The following is a 23,849-nucleotide window of genomic DNA, read 5'->3' as shown; positions in this document are numbered from 1 at the left end:
AGAAAGAAGAAAGAAGAAGAAAGAAGAAAGAAGAAGAAGAAGAAAGGAAGAAAGAAGAAAGAAGAAAGAAGAAAGAAGAAAGAAGAAAGAAGAAAGAAGAAAGAAGAAAGAAGAAAGAAGAAAGAAGAAAGAAGAAAGAAGAAAGAAGAAAGAAGAAAGAAGAAAGAAGAAAGAAGAAGAAGAAAGAAGAAGGAAGAAGAAAGTTTAAACAATATAGAGATAAACGGCATGATATAGAATTAAATGGCATAATTTGCAAAATGGAGGTAAACGAAATGTTCCGTAAATTTTTAAAGAACATTGCATCCTCTTAACTTAAGTTTCTCAATCACTAACACGGTTAAGAAACGTTTTCCGATGAACGTTTCTTACCGTTTTTCGGAAACGGGAACATTTTGTTGCAGTCCATTGTGGTATACTGTTATTCACTCTATAAGGAAGATTGTTCGACTGATAAACGATATATAAATCTGACTAACTTTATATACATACTAGCTGACCCGGCAAACTTCGTCCCGCCCAAAATTTGTTTTTTGTTATCAATACCTTCAAACATTCACGTTTTCTTACTATGAGCAAGTTCATGGGTCCAATCGCAAAACTGTTCATTGATTGATCTTCTAATCGATCCCGATGAATTTTGTATGTGTTGTGTGTGTCTAACCACCGTACAAACATTTATTGCACCCTAAAACCTCCACATGCCAAATTTGGTTTCATTTTCTTGATTAATTCTCGAGTTATGCAGAAATTTGTATTTCATTTGTATGGCAGCCCCACCTAAGAGAGGGGGGAGGAGTATGTAACCACATTAGAATTATTATTGCACCCTAAAACCTCCATGTGCAAAATTTGTTTCCATTCACTTGGTTAATTTTCGAGTAATGCAGAAATTTGAGTTTCATTTGTTTGGCAGCCCTCCCTTAGAGAGGGGGGTGGAGAGTCTAACCACCATAGATACATTTATTGCACCCTAAAACCTCAATATGCCTAATTTGGTTTCATTTGCTTGATTAATTCTCGATTAATGCAGAAATTTGTGTTCCATTTGTATGGCAGCCCTCCCTTAGAGAGGGGGGGGGGGGGGGGTGAAGAGTCTAATTACCATATACATATTTATTGCATCCTAAAACCTCAAAATGCCTTATTTGGTTTTGTTTGCTTGTTTAATTCTCCAGTAATGCAGAAATTTGTGTTTCATTCGTATGGCAGCCTCCCCTTAGAGAGGGGGGTGGAGAGTCTAACCACCATTGAAACATTGCAATAAATATTGCACCCTAAAACCTACATATGCCAAATTTCTTCGTTTCATGTTGATCGGTTCAGTAGTTTCCGAGTCCATAAGAATCAGACAGACAGACAGATAGAAATCCATTTTTATATATATATATATATATATATATATATATATATATATATATATATATATATATATATATATATATATATATATATATATATATATATATATATATATATATATATAGATACACCCTTTCCATGCCAAACCGATATAGTGGTTTTCCGATTTTCGTCCAACAAATCAACTTTTTCCACTTTTTTTTTTTTCAAAAATGACTTTTTTCAAAAATTCTTAACTTTCGAACTTCTAGACCGCTTCAGATGATCGACATATCAAATCAAATCCAATTACCTTTTTTGAATAAAATACTATACCTGCAGAAAATTAGAATTCAGCTCTCGTTATTATTGTTTGTATTCGGTGCTATATTTTTTAAATATTTTTTCTTGAAAGCTGAGTATTTTTCACTGAACATATGTCGAAACCAGAGAGGCGTTTTTTTGTTTTTGAGTTAGGATTTTCCAAAGTTAACCGATGGTTCGAAAAATCATTTTTTTTCTCTTTTTTCCAACACAAAAATTCATAACTTTTGATCTACTGGACCGATTCAGATGATCGACACATAAAATTAATGCAAATTAGATAATATTTTTTGATTAATATTAGACTTGCGGATTTTGATTTCATAATTATTATATATAAGTTTTTTTTATAGTCTACATGGTTTCGGGACCAAACATGCTATATTTTTTTATATTTTTCTTAAAAGCTGAGATTTTTTTTACATAAAATATCCAAAAATTGGAGATGTGTTTTGTGTTTGTTTCGTTTTTGTGTATTTTTTTCAAAAAGGCTGGTTAGTTGTCTTTAATTTGATATATCGATCATCTGAATCGGTCCATTAGTTCAAAAGTAATAATTTTTTGAACAATGTCATTTTTGGAAAAAAGTGAAAAATTATCATCGGTTAACTTTGAAAAATCATAACTCAAAAACGAAAAAAATCGCCTCTCTGGTTTCGGCGTATGTTGTGTGAAAAATCAGATTTTCAGAAAAAAATATAAACAAATATAGCGCTTGTGGTCCCGAGACTATGAAAACAATAAAAAACTAATGCAATCAATAATAACGAGAACCGAATTAGAATTTTCTGCAGGTGTAGTATTTTTTCCAGCTCATTGGCTTTAATTGGCTGTCGATCATCTGAATCGGTCTAGTAGTTCAAAAGTTATGAATTTTTGAAAAAAAAGTCATTTTGGAAAAAAAAGGAAAGAGTTGATTTTTCTGAAAACCCTAAAATGGAAATGGTCACCCTGCTGAAAAAATAAAAATACATGCAAGTCGGGGGTAATTTTTAGTGTTTAGTACTTTTGTACTCGCATTGCGCTTTGTACTGAGAAGCCTGGGAAAATCGTCATTTCAGATACTAGAGGTGAATCAACTTTCGCGGTTCGAGCACTACGAGACATGAGATGGGCAATAATTTCAGAGGAAAATGTAAAATACAATGATCGTTTGACAATGTTTCCGTTCAAATATTTTGGTAGTCCTAGGCATCATGTCAAACGTAAAAACAAGAAGTGGGTTATATGATATAACCGCAAGGTAGACGTAGGACTATCGGTGGCTCGGTAATCATTTATTTGAAATTGGATCTGAATAAATTCTTAATGCATGAATGAATGAATATTTTGAAAGATTGCTGAAAGTTTTTCTTAATAGTGTGTGGGTAAATGATTATAAGTATGGAATTGTTATTAACATAAAATTCAACTCTTTCGAACTTGTTGGTGGTCCCGAAATGAACCGATGGAATTTGAGTGGCCTTGTAAAAGCAACTAAAGATGTTTGATTTTGTTTGATGTTTCATTTTTGTTTTCGTGAGAATAACACGAGATTTTTCAATATCACACCATACGCAAAATAGAAACTGAGGGCGCCATTTCACGGTGAAAACGAAATAAAGTCCTATAATCTTGCATAAATTCCGTTTTTATCATGATGTGGCAATTTTTCATGAACAGTCATGCGAAAGCAGAACAGAACTGATGCTATTGGATTGCATCACGGGAACACCAAGCCGAATTAGTAAATGGGTGCGAATATTCCTTCGCTCGGACGCATTCACATGCAAACAATTTTTCATGGCTATTCTATGCGAAAGCAGAACAAAAACTGATGCTATCCGCGTTGACGGCATTGAGCTTCGTATTACGAAATGGGGGAGTAGGCATGACAATATGAGTTTGCAGAAGAAATGAACACACTTTCAAAATAAAAATTATGAATGAAAATGATTTTTCCCAAATCAAATTAGTACTCTATGTAAATGAAAATCACTTTTGATTGCTAGTAGTGTAAACATATCATACAAAAATTGTGTCCAAAGATATTTTTATATTATAAAAGTAAGTTTTGGTGAGAATATCTGAAAATTCATACAAAATAGTTTAAATTTGGGCCAGAACAACGTACTTCTAGTATGTAAATAACGCCAAGAACAAAATTTCATATAAATTTTAGCAATTTTACTTTAGGGCCGACTAATCTGATAGAGAATAGTTGGCCTCATACAAACTAATGTCGTATCCAGATGTCGACACCATTCCGCCGTCAAAGCGAATTGGATTGCATCACGGGAACAGCAAGCCGAATGCGTAAATGGGTGCGAATATTCCTTCGCTCGGACGCATTCACACGCAAACAATTTTTCACGACTGTTCCATGTGAAAGCAGAACAGAACAGAAGCAAGCGAGCAAAACAAATCACAGCTTGCATGTATTCGCCATGACGGCCTAGATTTTGCGTCCGTGTTCGGGAGCACATTGCGATCACCAATCATCATCAATAAGCTAGATTGTTATGATCTCAAAGCAATTTTTAAGTTATCGAAAAGATTTTTTGGACCAATAAGTGACAATCATATAACTCGTTGACATTTTATCTTTCGGGTGAAGTGATTATTATACCACTCCATTCAGCCGATAAAGAGGTATTAACGTTCAAAACCTTGCAGTCCAGCGTCACTCTCTCGTTTTCGAAACATTGAACTCACACCCCGGTACAGAAATGAAAGACGTAGTCCTACGTCAAAATACGGTGCTAATGTTTTGCGATAAAGAACAAAACTACCGCTTTTCACGAAAATCTGAGAACCACTATATTGGTTTATACAGAGTATACAGAGGTCCTATTCACTATGAGAAAGACAATAAATTAAATATATTTTTTGAATATCTCGAGAATGGTAGCATTTAGAACAAGATGAATAATTAGATTTTTTAATTTTATTAAATAACATCAGGATTCATATTTTTTATATAAATGATTGTAAACATACAAAAGTTCAAAGTTTCGAACATTAACAAAAATTCGATGATCCAAAAAGTTCGTCAACACTACATGAATGTATTTTATATGGAGAAAAAATAAAAAAAAATAAAAAAAATACGTATTTGAGATATTAAAGGTGGACAAATTAAAGTTTTATTATAATAAAAGAGTACCAGTTTTTGTACTCAGTGCACATGTTTTCACGTTTAAAAATCAATACTCTATAACTATTTCTAAGACTTTATTTCGTTACGAATCATAGTTTTCAAGATATAAATTATCAATGATTTCTCTTACTAAAACCGATACGCTCTTTCCAAAAGTTACACTTGAGTCAAAAAATGTTCAATTGCTGTTTAAAGCTCATATTTCCTCCAACCCAAACGGAGTACAAACTTCCATTCGGATCAAAAATACATGTTTTTAAAATCTGCATTTATAGGACGACTTTATTAGGAATTGCACTATTTAAGACTACTCGGAAACAATTTGCCAAGCAAAGAAGAATCATTATTCAGTGCATTCATTTTTTTTATTTTTCTGCAATTGAATGAATATAAATTTATGAACAATCCATTGTTGTAAGAAGTTGTTAGTGGTGTACAAATAGATTGGAATTAGCATAACTGCTGGCATGTCCATGTCCGTGTTTCTCATACGATGAGTCTCCTCCGTATCCTCCCTCATAGTGTCCATAAACCTGTGGGTGATGAGCGTGACCAACTCGCTTCACGTGCGCTTGGAAGCCAATGTGCTTATCGGAAGTGTATTCCACAATACGTTCGGTACCATCAGGTTCATGTAGAGAGTATTGACCCTTCACGACATCCCCATCACGATGTTCCCATTGTTGCTTATTATCTCCGGTCTTGTGATCCTTAACACCGTACTCAAACTTATACCTTGGATAGGCGTAATAATCTTTGTGATCGTGACCTCCGTATCCATCTTCCCATTGGGCCGAAACTACTACCGCCAGAGCGAGAACTAAAGCGAACTGAGATTGAATGATTTAAACATTTTTTGATGAAAATTATCCAAAAATGTGTACCAACCTTTAACATGATGATACTAATTACGATGGGATGTATCCGATTGGAACAATAAACGATTACTGATATCGGACTGTTCTACAATTGCCACATTTATATACTCAATTCGATTCGGTAAAATTCTTCACCCATTTGTACATAAATTTCATTCTTGCATGAACCGAAATGCGAATGAAGGATAGATTTAATTAAATTGGAGAAAATCGACAGTGTTTGCCCCAAGTCATGCGGAACGGAAAAAATATTGTTAGGTTATCTGCATTCCTCAGCGGAATAGTAAACAAAATGTTGGAATGCACTTTACAACTATCAACTAATTTTCCTTATAATTGAGAATAAATCGTAAAATGGAACATTTTTCAAGTGTGGAATTAAAGACGATCACCTGGTGGGAAAAAATGCAAGTGTCTACATCATATCATGCTAGATGGGATATTGCAAAATTATCTACGATGCGTAATGAGGCTCTTCTTCTAGGGTCAAAGTCACCAGTGACCTCTTCGAGAGCAGAATGTGATAAGGTCTATCAGTTATAGTAAACAGAAAGATGTAAGTCGTTTTCCACCACTAGTAGTTTGTAGATGAATTATTCGCCGAAATTAAACTATATATCTGTTCATCTCTACTAGAACATATGAACAGTCGTCCCAACTGATGATTTGGTTGACGTCAATCTACCGTCGCCAACTGGATTTGAAGATGTACCGGATCTGATTAGGTTGGATCTGACTTAACCCTCTACAGCCCAAGACCGCCTTTAGACGGGCTTCGCGGATTCTCTTTTCCAACTATTCATGTTATTTTCAATGTTCACTTTCACTAGAACTTCTTTAGAATATTTTCATCTATCACACATACACATTGTTTTTATGCTGGCAGCTTTATGCTAGAAGTATTTTATGTTGAAAGTCAGAAATTCGAGATAAAAGTGGAGTAGGTTTTTCAGATAAATGAAAAACTCGGGCGGTAGAGGGTTAAGGTTGCTTTCGATCACGTCGATCGCAAAATCCTGCGACCAAGGCTGAACAAACTTGGGATTAACGGGATGAGTGTTGTCGATTCTGCTATTCAAATAAAATTTTCTATGTAGCTTTCATATGCCAGAATACAAGTACTCTTATTTCGACAATGCTTGCGATAATCTTCGATATCAATGCCAATGTGTGCTTTGCAAATCAATTTGATTTGATCGGTAGTAAGCATTGTGTAAAATACAACTGCACGCAATATGTGAAAATTATCCAAGTAACGGAGGTCATCATGAATGAAATGAATAACAGACTCCTTTAGTTTCTGGAAATTGATGAATCAAAGAAATCGATGGCATATATAAAGGATTGGAATTTATTTAGCATTTTCTACCTTTTTTTCGTTCCGCATGATTTGAAACTTGCAGTGTCGTTTCAAGATTTAATTAAACCTATTTTTCATGTGCATTATTGCACATGCAAGAATAGAAGTCACGTGAAAACAGCTGCAGAACAGTAACGAATCGAATTGGGTATATAATGTGGCTTCGACCGAACTGTTCGATATCAGTAGTCGTTTAGTGTTTCATTCGAGTGCATCCACATCATAATAAACCATCATGTTGAAGGTTAACTTAAGAGTTCTGGAACATTTTCATCACAAAATGCCTAACTCCTACCATTTTCAGTTTGCTTTAGTTCTCACTCTGACAGTAATCGTTTCGGCCCAGTGGGAAGGTGAATACGGAGGTCACGATCACAAGGATTATTACGCTTATCCAAAGTACAAGTTTGAGTACGGTGTTAAGGATCCCAAAACCGGAGATATCAAACAACAATGGGAACATCGTGATGGAGATGTCGTGAAGGGTCAATACTCTCTACATGAACCCGATGGTACCGAGCGTATCGTGGAATACACTTCCGACAAGATTCATGGATTCCAAGCACACGTGAAGCGAGTTGGTCACGCTCACCATCCACAGGTTTATGGACACTATGAGGGAGGATTTGGAGGAGAATTTTCATATTAGAAACGTGGCTATGGATATACCAGCGGTTATGCCAATTTTCATCGTTCGTGCACCATTAATCTCTATTTCATGTCTGTTTTAACTGTGTATTTATCTTGATCGCATCCCTGAAATAAATATATCTGAATGTACTTTTGAGCCTTTCCTATTTATTTGAAGAATTATACCACACACTATTGCATAATTGACGTAACCGCCATCATCATCATTTGGTGAAAAACGCATGCTAGTTGTCTTTGTCTCAAATCATGTCTATTAACATTCTCAATATACAGAGCCTCCGTATTCGAATAATCGAGCACGAGTTCGATTCCCATTTTGGTCGAGGGATTTTCGGTCGGATTACATGTGTATTCGCCAAATTTCCATTTCCAATACCTTGAGTGTGAGAGGTGAATACATTCGAATACATTCGTGGCGTGCTCAGGGTCTTTTTTATCCCATTTGTTTATTTTTGTTTATTTAGGCTCATTGGCATTTTAATTGTAACAGAACCGGATTTTAATCGTGTACATTTTACATGTTTTATCGTATCTGTAAATTGTACATTACACAGTAGCCATTTTCAGGCATAAGAGTATTCCTTCTGTACACCCAAAATTATTTTGACGTAGAACTACGTCTTTCATTAAGGGTGTCAAATCAGAAAACAGGTCACGTTTTTATGAAATAAAGTTAACGTTAATAACTATTTTTGCCGGGAACGGATTTTCACGATTTACATACTAAACGAATCGGAAATTCCGTAAGATTTGTTTAATGTGCCATACATTAGAATACCCTGGTTAGTGAATGGTTAAAATTCATAAAAACTTTAAGTGTTTCTATTTGCCCATATATTTGTTCTGTCAATTTGAGTGCTTTCCCGAATAGAGCTATCAATAACGAGCAACTCATCGACGACCAACGGAGGGGAAATCTTAGTATTTAAAATCTCCGTGAACAAAGGAAAAGAAGAAGAATGAAGGGGAATACTTGCCTAGAGTATAAACAGTGAATCTCGCTGAGGCAAACTTTTATTCGGCATCGGACTGTTGAGTAATCCAGTTGAGTTGCTTCCGCTGCGCTTCTATCTAAGATTGGACCCCACCAGTGGTAATCCAACTTGGAAATCGTCGTTTGATTTTTCTGTTCGTTTTTCGCGTTATTCGTATCGTGTGTTCTTCTTTCCGCGTCATAAATTGGACGCTTCACGTAGTGTGCGATGAGCAAGAAGAAGAGGAAGGCAGGTTCGAGCCCTGCAAAAAACAAACGCATTGCCAGGGGCAATAAAATTACGAGGTAAACGTCATCTAATGATGCACGCGGTGTTGGTGCAGTGAAAAGCGCTCGCACTGAACCGAGCCTTCGCGAATGTGACACCACACCGAACAACAGCGAAGTAGGCGATTTCGGCGCGTCGGTCGAAAATGTAAACGCCCAGGCAGCAACCAAAGTCAAGCTCCCCCCCCTGGTGGTGAAGGCGGTCGCTCTTGACAAACTCATCAGCGAATTCGCATCGATGGGTGTTACAGCAGAGTACAAGCTGTGTGGCATAATTCAGTCTTTTTCCAAGCAGTTAACATTGTTTATTTTCCGTCTTCATAAGTACTTCGTATGTGCCTTTGAGAATGCATCAATGCATTAAAATGACGTTATGGCGAAGCAGACGTTAAGGTTGTGCACCAAAAAATTATTTGGGAATACCAAGCATCTTGAATGTCTTACTGGAATGTTATAAGTTATTTGGGTTCGCGTGCCAGTCGCAAAACTGCCTTCAACTAGGATTGCATTTGCGCTAATATTGATCATAATGAAGCATTGCTACTGTTTTCGAGGTAGTTACTAACAAAAAGAGTTTATTTCTCTTGTTTAGTCATAAAGAAAGTAAATGTTCTGGAATTTTGTATGTGGATAGGTTTTGCTTGCCAGTAGCAAAACTTCCTCCATTCAGGGTGACAGCTGCGCTTCTCTCGAGCATGAGAAAGTAATGCAACTTATTTCGAGGCCAGTAATATTAACAGAAGCGTTTCTTTTGAGAATAGCGCAAAATGATGAGAAATGTTTATATTGCTAGTAGTTTCAAGCCACCAATGTATGGCTCTGTATGCATGCTATGGTGAACGCTTGTTTGGCGCTTGGTTTACGCTTAGCTTGTACGAACGATATGCTGCTGCAACATGTATATAATCGACTGTAGCCGAGTCTATGTCAATTTCGAAAAAGGCCACCGGAATAGCCTTCGAGGTAAATTTTCAATGCATAGACATGAAATAAATTGCGACATACGATTGTTTTGCGGCAAGAATGAATCATCAATCAATTATCGTCAACTGATTCTACAATGAAAAAATCATTTCAGAGATTATTCTACTAAGCAGTTGTTTCTAAAATTTCACAGCATTATAGAATAATATCCGAAGGTATAAACAAGCGACTTATATAAAATAACAGCGTAGTTCTAGGTCAACAATGCGGTCGTATCTTGGACACAACCTCTTATAATTTTTTTTGCACATGTTTTGGCATTCCGATTTATTACATTGAATGAGCCTAAAAATAACAGAAAATGCGCTACTCCCCAATACTTGTATATCATTTTTATAATACAACCATTTCATGCCAAACTAATATAGTGATTCTCAGATTTCCATGAAAAGAGATAGTATTGATCTTTATCGCAAAAAATTAGACCCCTATTTTTTAATTTTTCCGTTAGGGTGACCGTTATCATTTTAGGGTGGCCCAAAAAGTAATTTTTTTTCCACTTTACTCAAAAATGACTTTTTTCGAAAATTCATTACTTTTGAACCACTAAACCGATTTGGATGTTCGACATATCAAATTGAAGCCAAAAATTATTGAACTTGCACTACAAATGGATTTTGTTTTAGTAATTATTGATTGTATTCGTTTTTTATTGTTTTCATGGCTTTGGACTAGAAGCCGTTATATTTTTTTATATTTTTTCTTGAATGTAGAGGATTTCTTGCATTACATATCTCAATATCAGAGATTATATTTTTTCGTTTTTGAGATATGATTTTAAAAAGTTAACCGGGGGTCCGAAAAAAACATTTTTCCCCTTTCATCCAAAATATACTTATTGCAAAAATTCATAACATTTGAACTGCTGAACCGGTTTAGATGATCGACAAATTTAATTGAATCCAATATGCTACCTATCTTCGAAAAAATATCACACTCGCGGGTAGATTGGATTCTAGTCGCATAGGTCTAGTCCAGTCACATAGGAATATTGAACGAAGACTTAGAACATGTTAAATTTGTAGAATAATAGCGCAAAAACGAAAAATAGCACCTCTCTGATTTTCGGATATATTATGTAAAAAAACCTCAGCTTTCCAGAAAAATCTAAAAAAATATAGCGCCCTCTGAAAAATCGAGAAAACTATGAAAAACAAACTCAATCAATAATTACAAAAATGAGAATCCAAATTTTTCGTAAAAGTAATATTTTATCAAAGAAAACTAACTCACCAGCTTCAATTTGATATGTCAATCATCTGAATCGGTTCAGTAGTTTAGAAGCTATGAGTTTTTGTATTGGAAAAAAGGGAAAAACTGTATTTTTAAATCATCGGTAACAAACGCATCTCTGATATCGAGATATGTTATGTAGAAAATCCTCAGCTTTCAAGAAAAATATAGCGCCCTCTGGTCCAAAGCCATGAAAACAATAAAAAACGACTATAATCAATAATTAAAAAAATAAAATCCATTTGTTTTGTAAGTTCAATAATCTATATAAATAAAAATGTAAAAAATCAAAATGTAAATGCAAAATCTGTTGGTAAGCGGAAAACCCGAAGAAGGGAGGGTCCGATTTAAGCCTCCTGTATTTTGTTGTATTCGTCTCTTCCTGTAAATCAATATAGCGGAGAGAAAAATCGTAAAATTCGGAAAATTGAATTCCCATATGTTCTACAATTAGCTAAACGTTGTTAGTCCATTTGATGTTGGCGCTAACGAAATTGATTTTTGATCGAAAGTGGAAAAGGATTTTCAGACGGAATAACGTTTTCCTATATCTTCTATCTATATGTGTTGGTGTGCCCCAAACCCGAGGAAGGAATGGTCCGATTTGAGCTGTCTTTAGTTTGTAATATTCTCTGTATCAAACATGTATTCCATGCAACGGAGGCACATGTTATTTCCAAACGCTTGAGGAATCTTGACGAGAATTGTGCCTGAATATAATTTTATATTATAAGGACCATTTTTGTAGAAGTACTAGACGATTTATATTGAAAGGAAATTGTAAAGGGTCAAAGGGTAATCAATCAATGAAGAGCTCAGTGATTGGACTCGATAACGTTCACTTAGTAAGAAAACGTGGTTGTTTGAAAGTATTCAAATAAAAAAAAATTGTTTTGGGCGGGACGAAGTTCGTCGGATCAGCTAGTTTTTAATAAAAATCTAAATCTAAATCGGCTCGATGGTTCAAAAGTTATGAATTTAAAAAAAAACATTTTGGAAAAAGTGGAAAAAATTGATTTTTCGGACCACTCTAAAAATGGAAATGTGCACCCTAATACAAAAATAAAAAAATACGAGGCTAATTTATTGCAATAAAGAACATAATTACCACTTTTGACGAAAATATGAGAACCACTCTATCGGTTTGACATGGGATGGCCGAATATATATATGCAATTTCAATATAGGATCAATTTGAGTGAGCGAAACAGGAGACACATTGCAAATGAGCATGTATTAAAGCTTTTCGTATAGTTTGCTCGTATAGATTCTCGTTTGTGTTCTTCTTTTTACTGTTAGAAAACACTTTTCATCTTCAATTTATAATGAGGTGTAATATTATCACGTATTTATACAACAGCAACAGTAGCTTTATGAATAGCGTGATCGTGTTAAACAGCCTTGTATTGTAGCCGGCCTTGGTTTGATCCCCGTTGCCATCGTTAGAATTTTTTTTGGTACAATCCCAAAAGAGACGAAAAAAGAAAAAAAAAGAAAGAGATGTCTGCTCCCATACATTTAAATATTTTGAAGCTTTTGAAACAGATGCTTTTATTTGTTCATTTAGTACACGAAAAAGCAGTTTTTCTGCCGAAGATGAAATGTTTTCTGCCTACGCTAGTTTATATGCATTCCTTAAAGCTATCGATCTTCGTGTGTGATTGTCCTTATACACTTAGTTTTTCCTTTTCCTTTTCCTTTGTGAGAGATCGGATCCCTTCTTAAGAATAAGATGAAATGTAAATACATATTAGATATAAGATAGGTTTAAGAATTGAGTGTGATGAGTGTGATTGAGTGTGTGAGTGTGATCATTGTCAATATATCCTCATATCCCCTCCTTTTCCTGAAGAAAATATGTCACCCTTCTAAACTCGAGCCGACCGCGAGTGATCGGTTTCCTATATTATTAACATTAGAATTAAGGAAAAATGTATATATACTATTAACAATACAGTAAGGAGTTCGGCTCCTTTAAACCTATGTAACTGAGCCTGTAAAAATAAACGATTTAAATAAAAAAAAAACGCTAGTTTAGGTGTAGAGAAGGCAGTGTTGCGCATTATATCTTCAAGGTTACGAAAAAAGATACAGTTTCACTTTTCTATTAATAAAATAATTTATTTTTTAGAATTGGTTGTCTTTTAAATCCAATTATGATCCATTTATTTGGATCACGTAGATCATACACGTAAAACAGAGCCGAAAAATCAAGCAGTCGCCATAAAATCGAATCGTCGAATGAAATGTTGAAATTCATTAAAAATATATCTTGAAAGATACTTACTTCTATGAAATGGAGTCATTAATTCTCTAACACTTCAATATCCGACCAATGAAACAATATATTCTATTGCAGTATAATAAACTTGAAATTAGTTTTGTTTGATAGAGATATACATTCTTTGACTTTGAATAACCTTTCGAACTATAAAAGGACAATCATATTAGTTTGATATCAATTTATAGGAGGCAATGGAGCAACACATCGATATTCTAGAGCAGGGGTTTTCAAACGGTGCTCCACGGGAAATTTGTGCTCTGCGAAGTTATAGCAAATGCTCCCGGTTGAAAACTCGCCTTGAAGAAAAACATTCTTTAATTTAATTTCACTGGACATATAGTGATTTATCTTGTTTTCTTCGGTTCAGATGTAGTGTAACTGCGATGCGCAACCGAAATAGAGTTTTACCCAGTTGGGTGATGTCAATGCAAATAGGATTTGTTTTATTGATTCAAAAATGTAGGTGCTCCGTCAAATGTTTTTGGTATAAAAAGTGCGCTGCCATAAAAAAAACTGAAAACCCCTGTTCTAGAGCATTTACAAGACATCACGAGGAAGAGAAACCAAAGACAATGTTACAATGAAGGATTTTTTTTCTAAATTAATGATTAATTTTAAATAATGAAATTATTGAAGAAGACAAAAATTCAGAAAAAATGATTCAGTAATGTGAAAAGAATAAATAATAAACAATAAACAATAAACAATAAATAATGAATAATAAATAATAAATAATAAAAAACAAATAACAAATAACAAATACTAAATAATAAATAATAAATAATAAATAATAAATAATAAATAATAAATAATAAATAATAAATAATAACTAATAAATAATAAATTTTCTATATTTATATATATAAAAATCTCGTGTCAAGATGTTCGTGGTCGAACTCCTCCGAAACGGCTCGAACGATTTTCATAAAAATAAGCACATAAAATTTAGTAGGCATGATAATAGGACGTAAACTGTATATGATACCACTAGGGTATCGATTACCGTATGTTTAGTACTGATTAGGGTGGCCATATACAGAAACAAATCAACTTTTTTTTTATTAAATTTGACATAGAAATACATATAACCTCAAAAGTTTTTTTCCCTTGTTGGTTTTGGACCCTTGTTAAAAGACAGATGGCAATATGTCCGATACTTCGAGCTTTCATCCACACATGCGCCAATAACCTCAATTCTGCTAAAGCCATGAACAAGTCCGGCGAACTGGAAGATATTTCGGATAAACATAATGAATTATTGAAATTCTTCAAATCGTACATGCGCGGATCGAAAACTGACCATCACGTTATTGTCATCAACCCTAATAAAACACCGGATGGAGAACACGTGTATACATTCCATGCGAATGTTTTTTGAAGATATTGCTAAAATCATGGTAGGCGACTGCTCAGTGCCGCGAGAAATTGTGATTCGAAGAAGAAATAATAATCTCAAGTTCATCGTTGACACACACCATTCAAACGACATTCTCTATCGTATTTTTCAATTGTAATAAAGTTCCTAAGGTTCCTAACATATACCATCACAACGTAGAATTACTTGCGAATGATATAGAGGTGGAGTGCGAACGACTGCGATTCTAGATTATTAGTGAGGAAAAATACACTCACTTACGAGACGCTATCATGAGCAATGCCGACACAGCCTTTGCTATTACTAGGCCAAAACGCATGCATTGACATGACAGAAAGTATGTTCGAACAAAAAAAGAATGAAATTGAGAATGAACTTCATTACAACATTACACTTATTGGGTCCCACACCTTGTTGGATGTATTCGGGTGGATGGCAAACGCAAGGATTACTTCATATGCACATTTTTATTCTGGATCGTCGATAAAATACGCTATGAAGAAATCGATAGTGTAATTTCCTCAAAAAAATCCAGATGTGTCTACGTCTACTACACACCCGTATTCTGCAATCCGATCGAGTCAAAATCATCCGAATCAATTGTAATATCACATTCTGTAATCCGTTCGACTTAAGTCCAATCGGGTTGTGCAAATGTGGCAACCTTGAAAAGCAATGCAATATGGACGTCATTGAGCTTCGTGTTCCATTTCAGTAGAGCGAAATGTGTTACAAATTTTTGAGCCAAATAAACACGCATTAAACACAAACATTATAAATCTATTATGTGTTCTTTCTAACACAATGATACATTCTCTACAGGTAGGGAAAAATATTGAACGGAAATTTTCTCTGATAATTATTTTACATTATACCTAATGTTTTGGCGCAAATACAAGGAGATTTATAGAAAAAAATGTTAAGTTAGTGTCAGGATTATTTCTGCTAAGTATTTAATATTTTAGTATTATTTCATTCAAATTCCAACAATTTGAAAATGCTTCCGGGTCTGCTAATGAGATAATATGGGTTATTGTTCGATATTGTGGATGTCCAATACATCAACGAAGAAATACTGATAATGATGGACAATCATCCACAAAAATCAACAACGTAGACATTGACATTGAAAATCATCGGTTAGTACCATATTCGCCACAGCTGAGCAAAACATGAAATGCTCATATCAATGATGAGTTTTGTGGTTCGATGAAGAGCAACAAATACATTTGCAACAACAATTGTAATTTTTATTTATTCTCTTTATTGATTGTCTCTACTTTACGACAAAAATAGTTTTTTTTGTTACATTTCACGTTCATGAGAACAAGCATGTCAGATTCGTTAATGAAATAAATCGAATTAGCAAAAGGAATGGTTTCTGTTTTTTGTCGGCGGTCATTGACTTGGTGCTCTATTTTTATTTATTTATTCAGTCTTCGCCAAGAAATTGTCGGACAGACTAAAATTCAATTATTGAGTCCTTATAACAAACACATTTCTGGACATATCGAATTCAAACAAATGATACACTTCATTGAACCGTTGGCAACAAACATCCAAGGGATTATTCTGTCCGTATAGAGTACGATGTGCTGCTTGCCGGAAGAAAACAAATTGTCTGGTTGTTCTACCTGGAGCGTTGATTCGAAGCTTGCCCAAAACTTCAGCACAGTCAGGATTGTTGTTAAGAAGGTCGAAAATCAGCAGTCTCTGGAGAAATTCTCGTCGTTTCTGCAGTGTCGGTAAGTGAATCAGTGCGCAAGTGAATCAGTGCTCTATTCCTCGGTATGTCAAACACAAGTATGAACACAAAAGTCACGAGCGTTTCTCGTATATGTAGATCGTTAGAACATTTAAGTGCACTTACAATACAATAATCATTATCTATTTAACAACCAACATATTCACTAGAAATATTTTTTTATGACAGAACAACGTTTGCCGGGTCAGCTAGTAATAAATGAATGAGTCCAAAATGAGAAATAGCGAAAAACATAAGCAAATGTAAACATTTAACTTAATATCAACTTAAATTGAAAGTAAGTTCTGTCAAATTTTAACAACGATTTGAACTCCCGAGTTCTGCACTATTTCGCTCTACACAACAGTAGTTGAAACCCAGTCGAGTTCACCAGACGAAGGCCGAACATCTTCGAAGACGAGCCGAACGATATCGTATTCAATCAACCCGATAGAACCGAACACTACGAAAAAACAATCTTTTTCTGGTAGTTTCAAAATCAATGCTTTCCTGGAATGAATCAGAAATTATCTATAGAAAATTCCCGAAAATACTGGTTTTCACTAATGTTCAGAGTTTTCCGTCATGAGTGAAAAAATAATGAGCACAACCAAATCGAACAAAATTTAACCAAACAACTAAATCAAACAAAAAAATTAAATCCTTCCTTCGTTGAGGAAATACATATTTTTCAACTCCACCAAAGACACATATTTTTTTCTGTGTTTCGATTTATTTCGGAATCGACCAAGAAACTAAGAAAATAAGTAAAACTTCCAATAATTTATTCCAACTATCTTCAATTCAATGCCTTTGGGAAAGAAGTAAACAATTCATACAACTCAATTTCATAGCTACCAAATAATATTCCAGAACCACGCCTTGCCATCGCGTTAATCAGTGATGTGAGTAAAGATTTGAATTGACATAGCTGCTAGCGTAACCATGGCCATATCCGTGTCCGTAATATGATTTTCCTCCAAATTCGCCTCCTTCGTGATGTCCATAGTGTTCTGGATGATGAGCATGTCCTACTCGCTTCACGTGAGCCTGGAATCCGTTGTGCTTGTCGGAAGTGTAATCCACAATACGTTTTGTACCATCCGGCTCATACAGCGAGTACTGACCCTTCACGACATCTCCATCACGATGCTCCCATTGTTGTTTATTATCACCGGTCTTGTGATCCTTAACGCCGTACTCAAATTTGTATTTAGGGTAAGCGTGATGATCCTTATGATCATGGCCATATCCATGCTCCCATTGAGCCGCGACGGCGGCGAACAAAGCGAGGGCTACAATAATCTGCGAGATGATCTATAAGACGAACTGCCACTATGTCACCGTATAAAATTTAACATACCTTGAACATATTTGAGTTGTTTTGATCCTCTTGGTTCGAACAGAAAATGTTCTCTGATGGTCAACGTATCTGCTGTTGATGAATTTATACAATTTCGATTAGTGTTTCTTTCAACTAATGCACTGCGATGTAGTTTCAAATCAAACAAATGATTGAAAAATGAATTTGTTTTAATTTAATCAAAACTCGTTTTCCGGTCACGATATGCTGAAAACCAACCAGTTCATTCAATATCGTTCCGAATTGTATTGAATTAAGCTGTTATAATTGAACCACACCTGTAACAAATTGATGCGAAATTCAGTGCTCATTATTAGCTACAACTCTTTCCCTCCTATAACTCTCAGCGTTTCAAATAACGCTCAGCACGCTAGAATTCGATCATTCAGGTGAATCGATTTCTAATCAATTTGTCAAACATAAGAATAACTGTATGCGAAGGCCTAATCGAAACAGCAGTGGAATGATTGGTATCCAAATAAGATATAAATGGTCTTTCTAAAGTATCGTAGGACATCAGATTTATTTCAATCACTCAATCGAGTAGATCCATTCACCATGGTTAAGGTATGTTAAAATTGTAAAGTTTGTTCCACAGTATCGTAAAATTCTCTAATCTGTTTTCTTCAGCTGATTGTGTTGTCTGTTGTTGTTCTTGGAGTGGTCGTTTCGGCTCACTGGGACGGTGGCTACGGAGGTCATGAGCATAAGGACCATCACACTTATCCAAAGTACAAATTCGAGTACGGCGTCAAGGACCACAAAACGGGAGATAATAAACAACAGTGGGAGCATCGTGATGGAGATGTTGTGAAGGGTCAGTACTCCCTTTACGAACCGGATGGCACCAAACGCATTGTAGAGTACACTGCCGACAAGCACAACGGATTCCAGGCTCACGTGAAGCGGGTTGGACACGCTCATCACCCGCAGGTGTATGGACACGGTCACGAGGGTGGATTTGGCGGACACGAACATGGACATGGATTCGTGGGAGGAGAATCATTCCATGGAAAACATCATGATGGACATGCCACTAGCTACGCCAACTCCAATCTCTATTCGCATCACTGAAATATGTGAATTACATTTACTGGAGTTTGTTAAACTTTGAAATAAAAAAAAACGGCTTTAGTAATCATTAAATTAGGATTTGTATTTACAAATATATGTTGGCTGAGTCCCTTGTGTTTCACACATAGCAGACATGGAGATGGTTGCTTCATCTGTTTATTGTTTACAATTTATTATTTGGTGCTGTTATGTCAGACATTGTTCAGCTGTTGATAATTCACTCAACTGTATTGTATGCATTTCTGCTACAACATTGGCACAACAATACACTATGAATCAATGCTATGATGAGGTAAAGCTTAATATATAATCCCATCATTATTTTTGATAATCTATGATGCCTATCAAACATTGTGAATTCGTTGGACATGAACTAAAATCTTCATTGAAATTAATTCGATTTTTTGTTTCTTTTCTGAGGCTTTGGTAGAACAATTTTTTATTAAATGATGCTCGCTCAGCAAACCGTTACTTTTGAAAACTTGATTAAAGTAAGTACAAGGTCAAATTATAACTTCGACGAATGAAAATTTATTGAAATTTTCCACAACAACAATTTAAAAAAAGGACCAATATACGAATTGCATGCCAACTCGACTGGCCATTGGCAGTGATATCTCAAATTGAAGTGACACGTTATGAGTGTAAAGGTCATTTAAGCAACTTTGCATAGTTGAAATATACAACAATAAATTGAGCTACTTTTTGAAATGGATGAAAGGATGAAATGTAGAAAATTGAGAAAATTGATTGAAATTTCATTTTTTTAAATTACACTGAAAAATAAATGAAATTGAAATTTTGAAGTTGGAAATAGAGAATGATTTTCTTTCAAATTTGATTGATATTTTTTAAAGAAAACGTAAATAATTTTCTACTTTTTCAACCAACATGTTACAGTTCTTTTAGTTTCTAAGTGATGTTTGAAATTTGAAATTTTGAATTTTTTGAAACTTTTTTCTAGAAATAACAACTCAATAGCTATAAGACCTACAAAATGTTAGTTTAATAATGAAATGAAGGAAATTACTCAAGTTTTTAATCAAATATATAAAACAAATTAAAAAAAATTCATTGAAAGTTGTTTCTAAAATTAAAATTATTTTATATATAGTTAAATAATGAAATGGAAGAAATTATTTAAGTTTTCAATCAAATATATGAAACAAATTTAAAAAAGAAGTTTCATTAAAACAAAATTATTTTGAAAATTGAAAAAAAAGTTATAATTAGTTATAATAGCCCATATAATTACCAACAAGTCACCTATACATCAGAAAAAGGACACTGCTACAGGGAAAACAGTTTTCCTAACAACAACCCTTTTCAACATTTCTTTGAAAAAATTACTACTAATGCTTAACTCGCAACATTTGTATGCGTAAATTGTCGCGATTAAAACGTTTCGCAAACCTTTTTATATTTAGAAACATGTCAAGAACATTTTAAACGTTAGAATTTACACACAAAAATGTTACGAGTAAAACATATTTTTTCAGGAGTCTCCATACAGAAACGCCATAAATTCCAGGAACTATAAAAGATATTAAGTTGACGTCTTCTACAAAAGCTCATATTTTGATAAGATCTTAAACTGTGTCGAATGCACTACATTGTTATTTGACTTTAATCAAAATTTGGATTAATTGTTATTTTTTGAAAGAAAACATGAGAAAATTATTATTTAAAAAAATTAACGGGGTCCTTCTTCGTTTTACAGATGACTTGTGGGAAGCTGCAAGTCTTTTCATATTTTTTTGAAGAAAATTAAAACCTTACGTTTTTGAGGAAAATAATTTTCAATTTTGAATTATTTAACAGTGTATTTTTTTGAATTTGGTATTTTTTTTTTCAGAAAATCCTAATTCCTACATACCATTCTTTGATCATATTTTCAGAGGTATTATAGTTTTCAAGATTTTGGTCCTTGTCCAAAAGTAGTCTAGCTCTTTTTTGTATATTTCAATTATGCAAAGTTGCTTAAATGACCAATGTCTTTACACTCTCAACGTTGTTCTGATATCTCAGATGGTGCTGCCAACTCCTAAGACGAGTTTTCATATAATTCGTCAATAACAGTTTTATTTGCAGCGTTTAGGGCAATAATTTTTTCTTGTACAGAATTTAATCAAGTTTTCGAAACTGCCCAGTGGTTCATCGAGAATCATCAATTCATGAAAAAAAATTTATGATATCTTTTCAGTAAAAGATTTTACTAAAGGGTGTGTCACATCAAATTGCATCACGGAAAAAACGCTGTAGAAATTCGCCCAGTAGACCGATCCTTTTGAAAATTTTAGACAGTAAAATAAAAACTATTAAACAACTTTTGGCATTTTCTTTTTATTCATACTTCGAGCCCAAGCCCGTATGCTCGCACCTTCCTCTTTACCCCGTCCATAAGGTTCTGTACAACGTCAGGTTGTAGTTTTTTTGAACAGAAATCCATTTTCTCTTGAAGTCCGCCTCCGATTTGACAACTTTTGGGTTCTTCCGGAGGGCCTGCTTCATAATCGCCCAATATTTCACTATTGGGCGAAGCTCCGGCGCGTTGGGCGAGTTCATTTCCTTTGGCACGAAGGTGACCCCGTTGGCTTCGTACCACTCCAACACGTCCTTTGAATAGTGGCACGAAGCGAGATCCGGCCAGAAGATGGTCGGGCCCTCGTGCTGCTTCAATAATGGTAGTAAGCGCTTCTGTAGGCACTCCTTAAGGTAAACCTGCCCGTTTACCGTGCCGGTCATCACGAAGGGGGCGCTCCACTTTCCGCAAGAGCAGATCGCTTGCCACACCATTTACTTTTTGGCAAACTTGGATAGTTTCTGCTTGCGAATCTCCTCCGGAACGCTGAATTTGTCCTCTGCGGAGAAGAACAACAGGCCCGGCAGCTGACGAAAGTCCGCTTTGACGTAGGTTTCGTCGTCCATTACCAGGCAATGCGGCTTCGTCAGCATTTTGGTGTACAGCTTCCGGGCTCGCGTCTTCCCCACCATGTTTTGCCTTTCGTCGCGGTTAGGAGCCTTCTGAACCTTGTATGTATGCAGGCCCTCCCGCTGCTTGGTCCGCTGGACGAATGAACTTGACAAATTCAGCTTATTGGCGACATCCCGGACCGAACTTCTCGGATCACGTCTAAACTGCTTAACTACGCGCTTGTGATCTTTTTCACTGACGGAGCATCCATTTTTGCCGTTCTTCACCTTCCGGTCGATGGTTTGGTTCTCGAAGTATCATTTTAGTACTCTGCTGACCGTGGATTGGACGATTCCCAGCATCTTACCGATGTCCCGATGTGACAACTCCGGATTCTCGAAATGAGTGCGCAGGATTAATTCACGACGCTCTTTTTCGTTCGACGACATTTTTCCAAATTTACGAAAAATTGACAGTGAAGCATGGCCAACGTGATCTATACACTCTTATCTGATTATAAGCGAAAGCTGAAGATATAATTCCTAAAAATTTAATTTCTACAGCGTTTTTTCCGTGATGCAATTTGATGTGACACACCCTTTAGGCATCTATCAGTTGTCGGAATCAATGGAAGGATGATTTAGGAATGATCTTGAATTTGATATTGGATGATTTCACTCTATACTCCCCAAAGATTTCACGAGAGCCTGGCTCAAAAGGTTAAACGTCGATAGAAATTTTATTAGATTGAAGTGCTCAATTCACGTTTAACGTGTAGGTCTTGCTACTAACAATTTATGGAGTTGTGGTCTAGGATGTCATTATATCGAGCATGTTTTTTGGTTATGTAAAGAATGCAATTAATGAATTTAACCGGCTGCTGATTTAGAAGTTCGAAAAGGTATACTCACGCATATGTTCATGACTTCCATTTGATTTATCTAAAAAGACGAAAATACAAATTATGAATAATGAAAAAAACTCAAATACAATTAATGCAATTAATACACACAATTACAGTCCTATGTCAAGATCGCGTCCGTGCCTCTGGGCCCAGACGCATCAACTTTTTTTATTCGCATGGGTTTTGAATTTTTTGAAATTTAGTGGGGAAAACCAAGGTGCCCTTTCTTTAAAAGTTGTAAACTGTATGTGAAAATATGTTGATCGACCGCCAATAGTATACGTATGAATTTGATGCGCCCAAAATATGTGCAATTTTTTACATTTTCTGTTAGGACAAAACACAAGACTCATGGTTCTCGTGTTTTGTCATAAACTTAAGTTGTTCAAATAGGTACTGTGGCACGCAACTTTTAACAATTTTGAAAAAGTTTATGCATGTACGATACACATAAAATTTGGTGAAACTACACCCTAATAAAGTGCTATGTAAGTGTGAAACACTGGAATATATCGATAAATTGTAAACATATCTTACACATGAGTTCAAAGCAACTCTTAGTCTGTTGAGTGCAGCCGCGGAATCATTAGTGTAAATGAAATCTCCGTACAAAAAAAAAATTAGGAAGAATCAACGACTTCAATAATTCGCTGTAGATCTTACCACATATATATGTATATATATCTATATATATATATATATATATATATATATATATATATATATATATATATATATATATATATATATATATATATATATATATATAATGTAATTGTATATATATATATATATATATATATATATATATATATATATATATATATATATATATATATATATATATATATAGATAGATAGATAGATAAATAGATAGATAGATTACACTTCCAATACATCTTCTATTTCGCTTCATTCAAACTTCAATGGTTTTGTTTTCGAGATATTCTAGACTAGGAAATTATAGAATCAATTTTTTCAATTAAATCCAATGCTGTTGGTTCGGATAATATTCCCATT

At 34.8% G+C, this 23,849-nt stretch overlaps 4 protein-coding genes across 4 annotated transcripts; 2 read left to right on the top strand and 2 right to left on the bottom strand.

Annotated features, from left to right (window-relative positions):
* Window positions 1-5,229: 5,229 nt before the first annotated feature.
* Window positions 5,230-5,701, bottom strand: LOC129766780 (adult-specific cuticular protein ACP-20-like). The gene is made up of 2 exons (XM_055767377.1): window positions 5,693-5,701; window positions 5,230-5,634 (listed from the first exon to the last, which is right to left on the bottom strand). Exons 1-2 carry the CDS (start codon window positions 5,699-5,701, stop codon window positions 5,230-5,232), a joined length of 414 nt encoding a protein of 137 aa, XP_055623352.1.
* Window positions 5,702-7,233: 1,532 nt separating this feature from the next.
* LOC129769745 (cuticle protein 19-like) lies at window positions 7,234-7,741 on the top strand. The gene is made up of 2 exons (XM_055772197.1): window positions 7,234-7,286; window positions 7,347-7,741. The coding sequence occupies exons 1-2, from the start codon at window positions 7,278-7,280 to the stop codon at window positions 7,689-7,691; spliced, it is 354 nt and encodes a 117-aa protein (XP_055628172.1). The 5' UTR covers window positions 7,234-7,277; the 3' UTR covers window positions 7,692-7,741.
* Window positions 7,742-17,471: 9,730 nt separating this feature from the next.
* Window positions 17,472-17,946, bottom strand: LOC129766779 (adult-specific cuticular protein ACP-20-like). The gene is made up of 2 exons (XM_055767376.1): window positions 17,938-17,946; window positions 17,472-17,891 (listed from the first exon to the last, which is right to left on the bottom strand). Exons 1-2 carry the CDS (start codon window positions 17,944-17,946, stop codon window positions 17,472-17,474), a joined length of 429 nt encoding a protein of 142 aa, XP_055623351.1.
* Window positions 17,947-18,495: 549 nt separating this feature from the next.
* Window positions 18,496-19,011, top strand: LOC129766778 (adult-specific cuticular protein ACP-20-like). The gene is made up of 2 exons (XM_055767375.1): window positions 18,496-18,504; window positions 18,568-19,011. The coding sequence occupies exons 1-2, from the start codon at window positions 18,496-18,498 to the stop codon at window positions 19,009-19,011; spliced, it is 453 nt and encodes a 150-aa protein (XP_055623350.1).
* The last annotated feature ends 4,838 nt before the right edge of the window (window positions 19,012-23,849 follow it).

This window comes from Toxorhynchites rutilus, chromosome 2, assembly GCF_029784135.1.
Source record: "Toxorhynchites rutilus septentrionalis strain SRP chromosome 2, ASM2978413v1, whole genome shotgun sequence".
NCBI lineage: Eukaryota > Metazoa > Arthropoda > Insecta > Diptera > Culicidae > Toxorhynchites > Toxorhynchites rutilus.
Note: the sequence above shows the minus strand (reverse complement) of the source record. Positions and strands in the feature narration are given on the sequence as shown.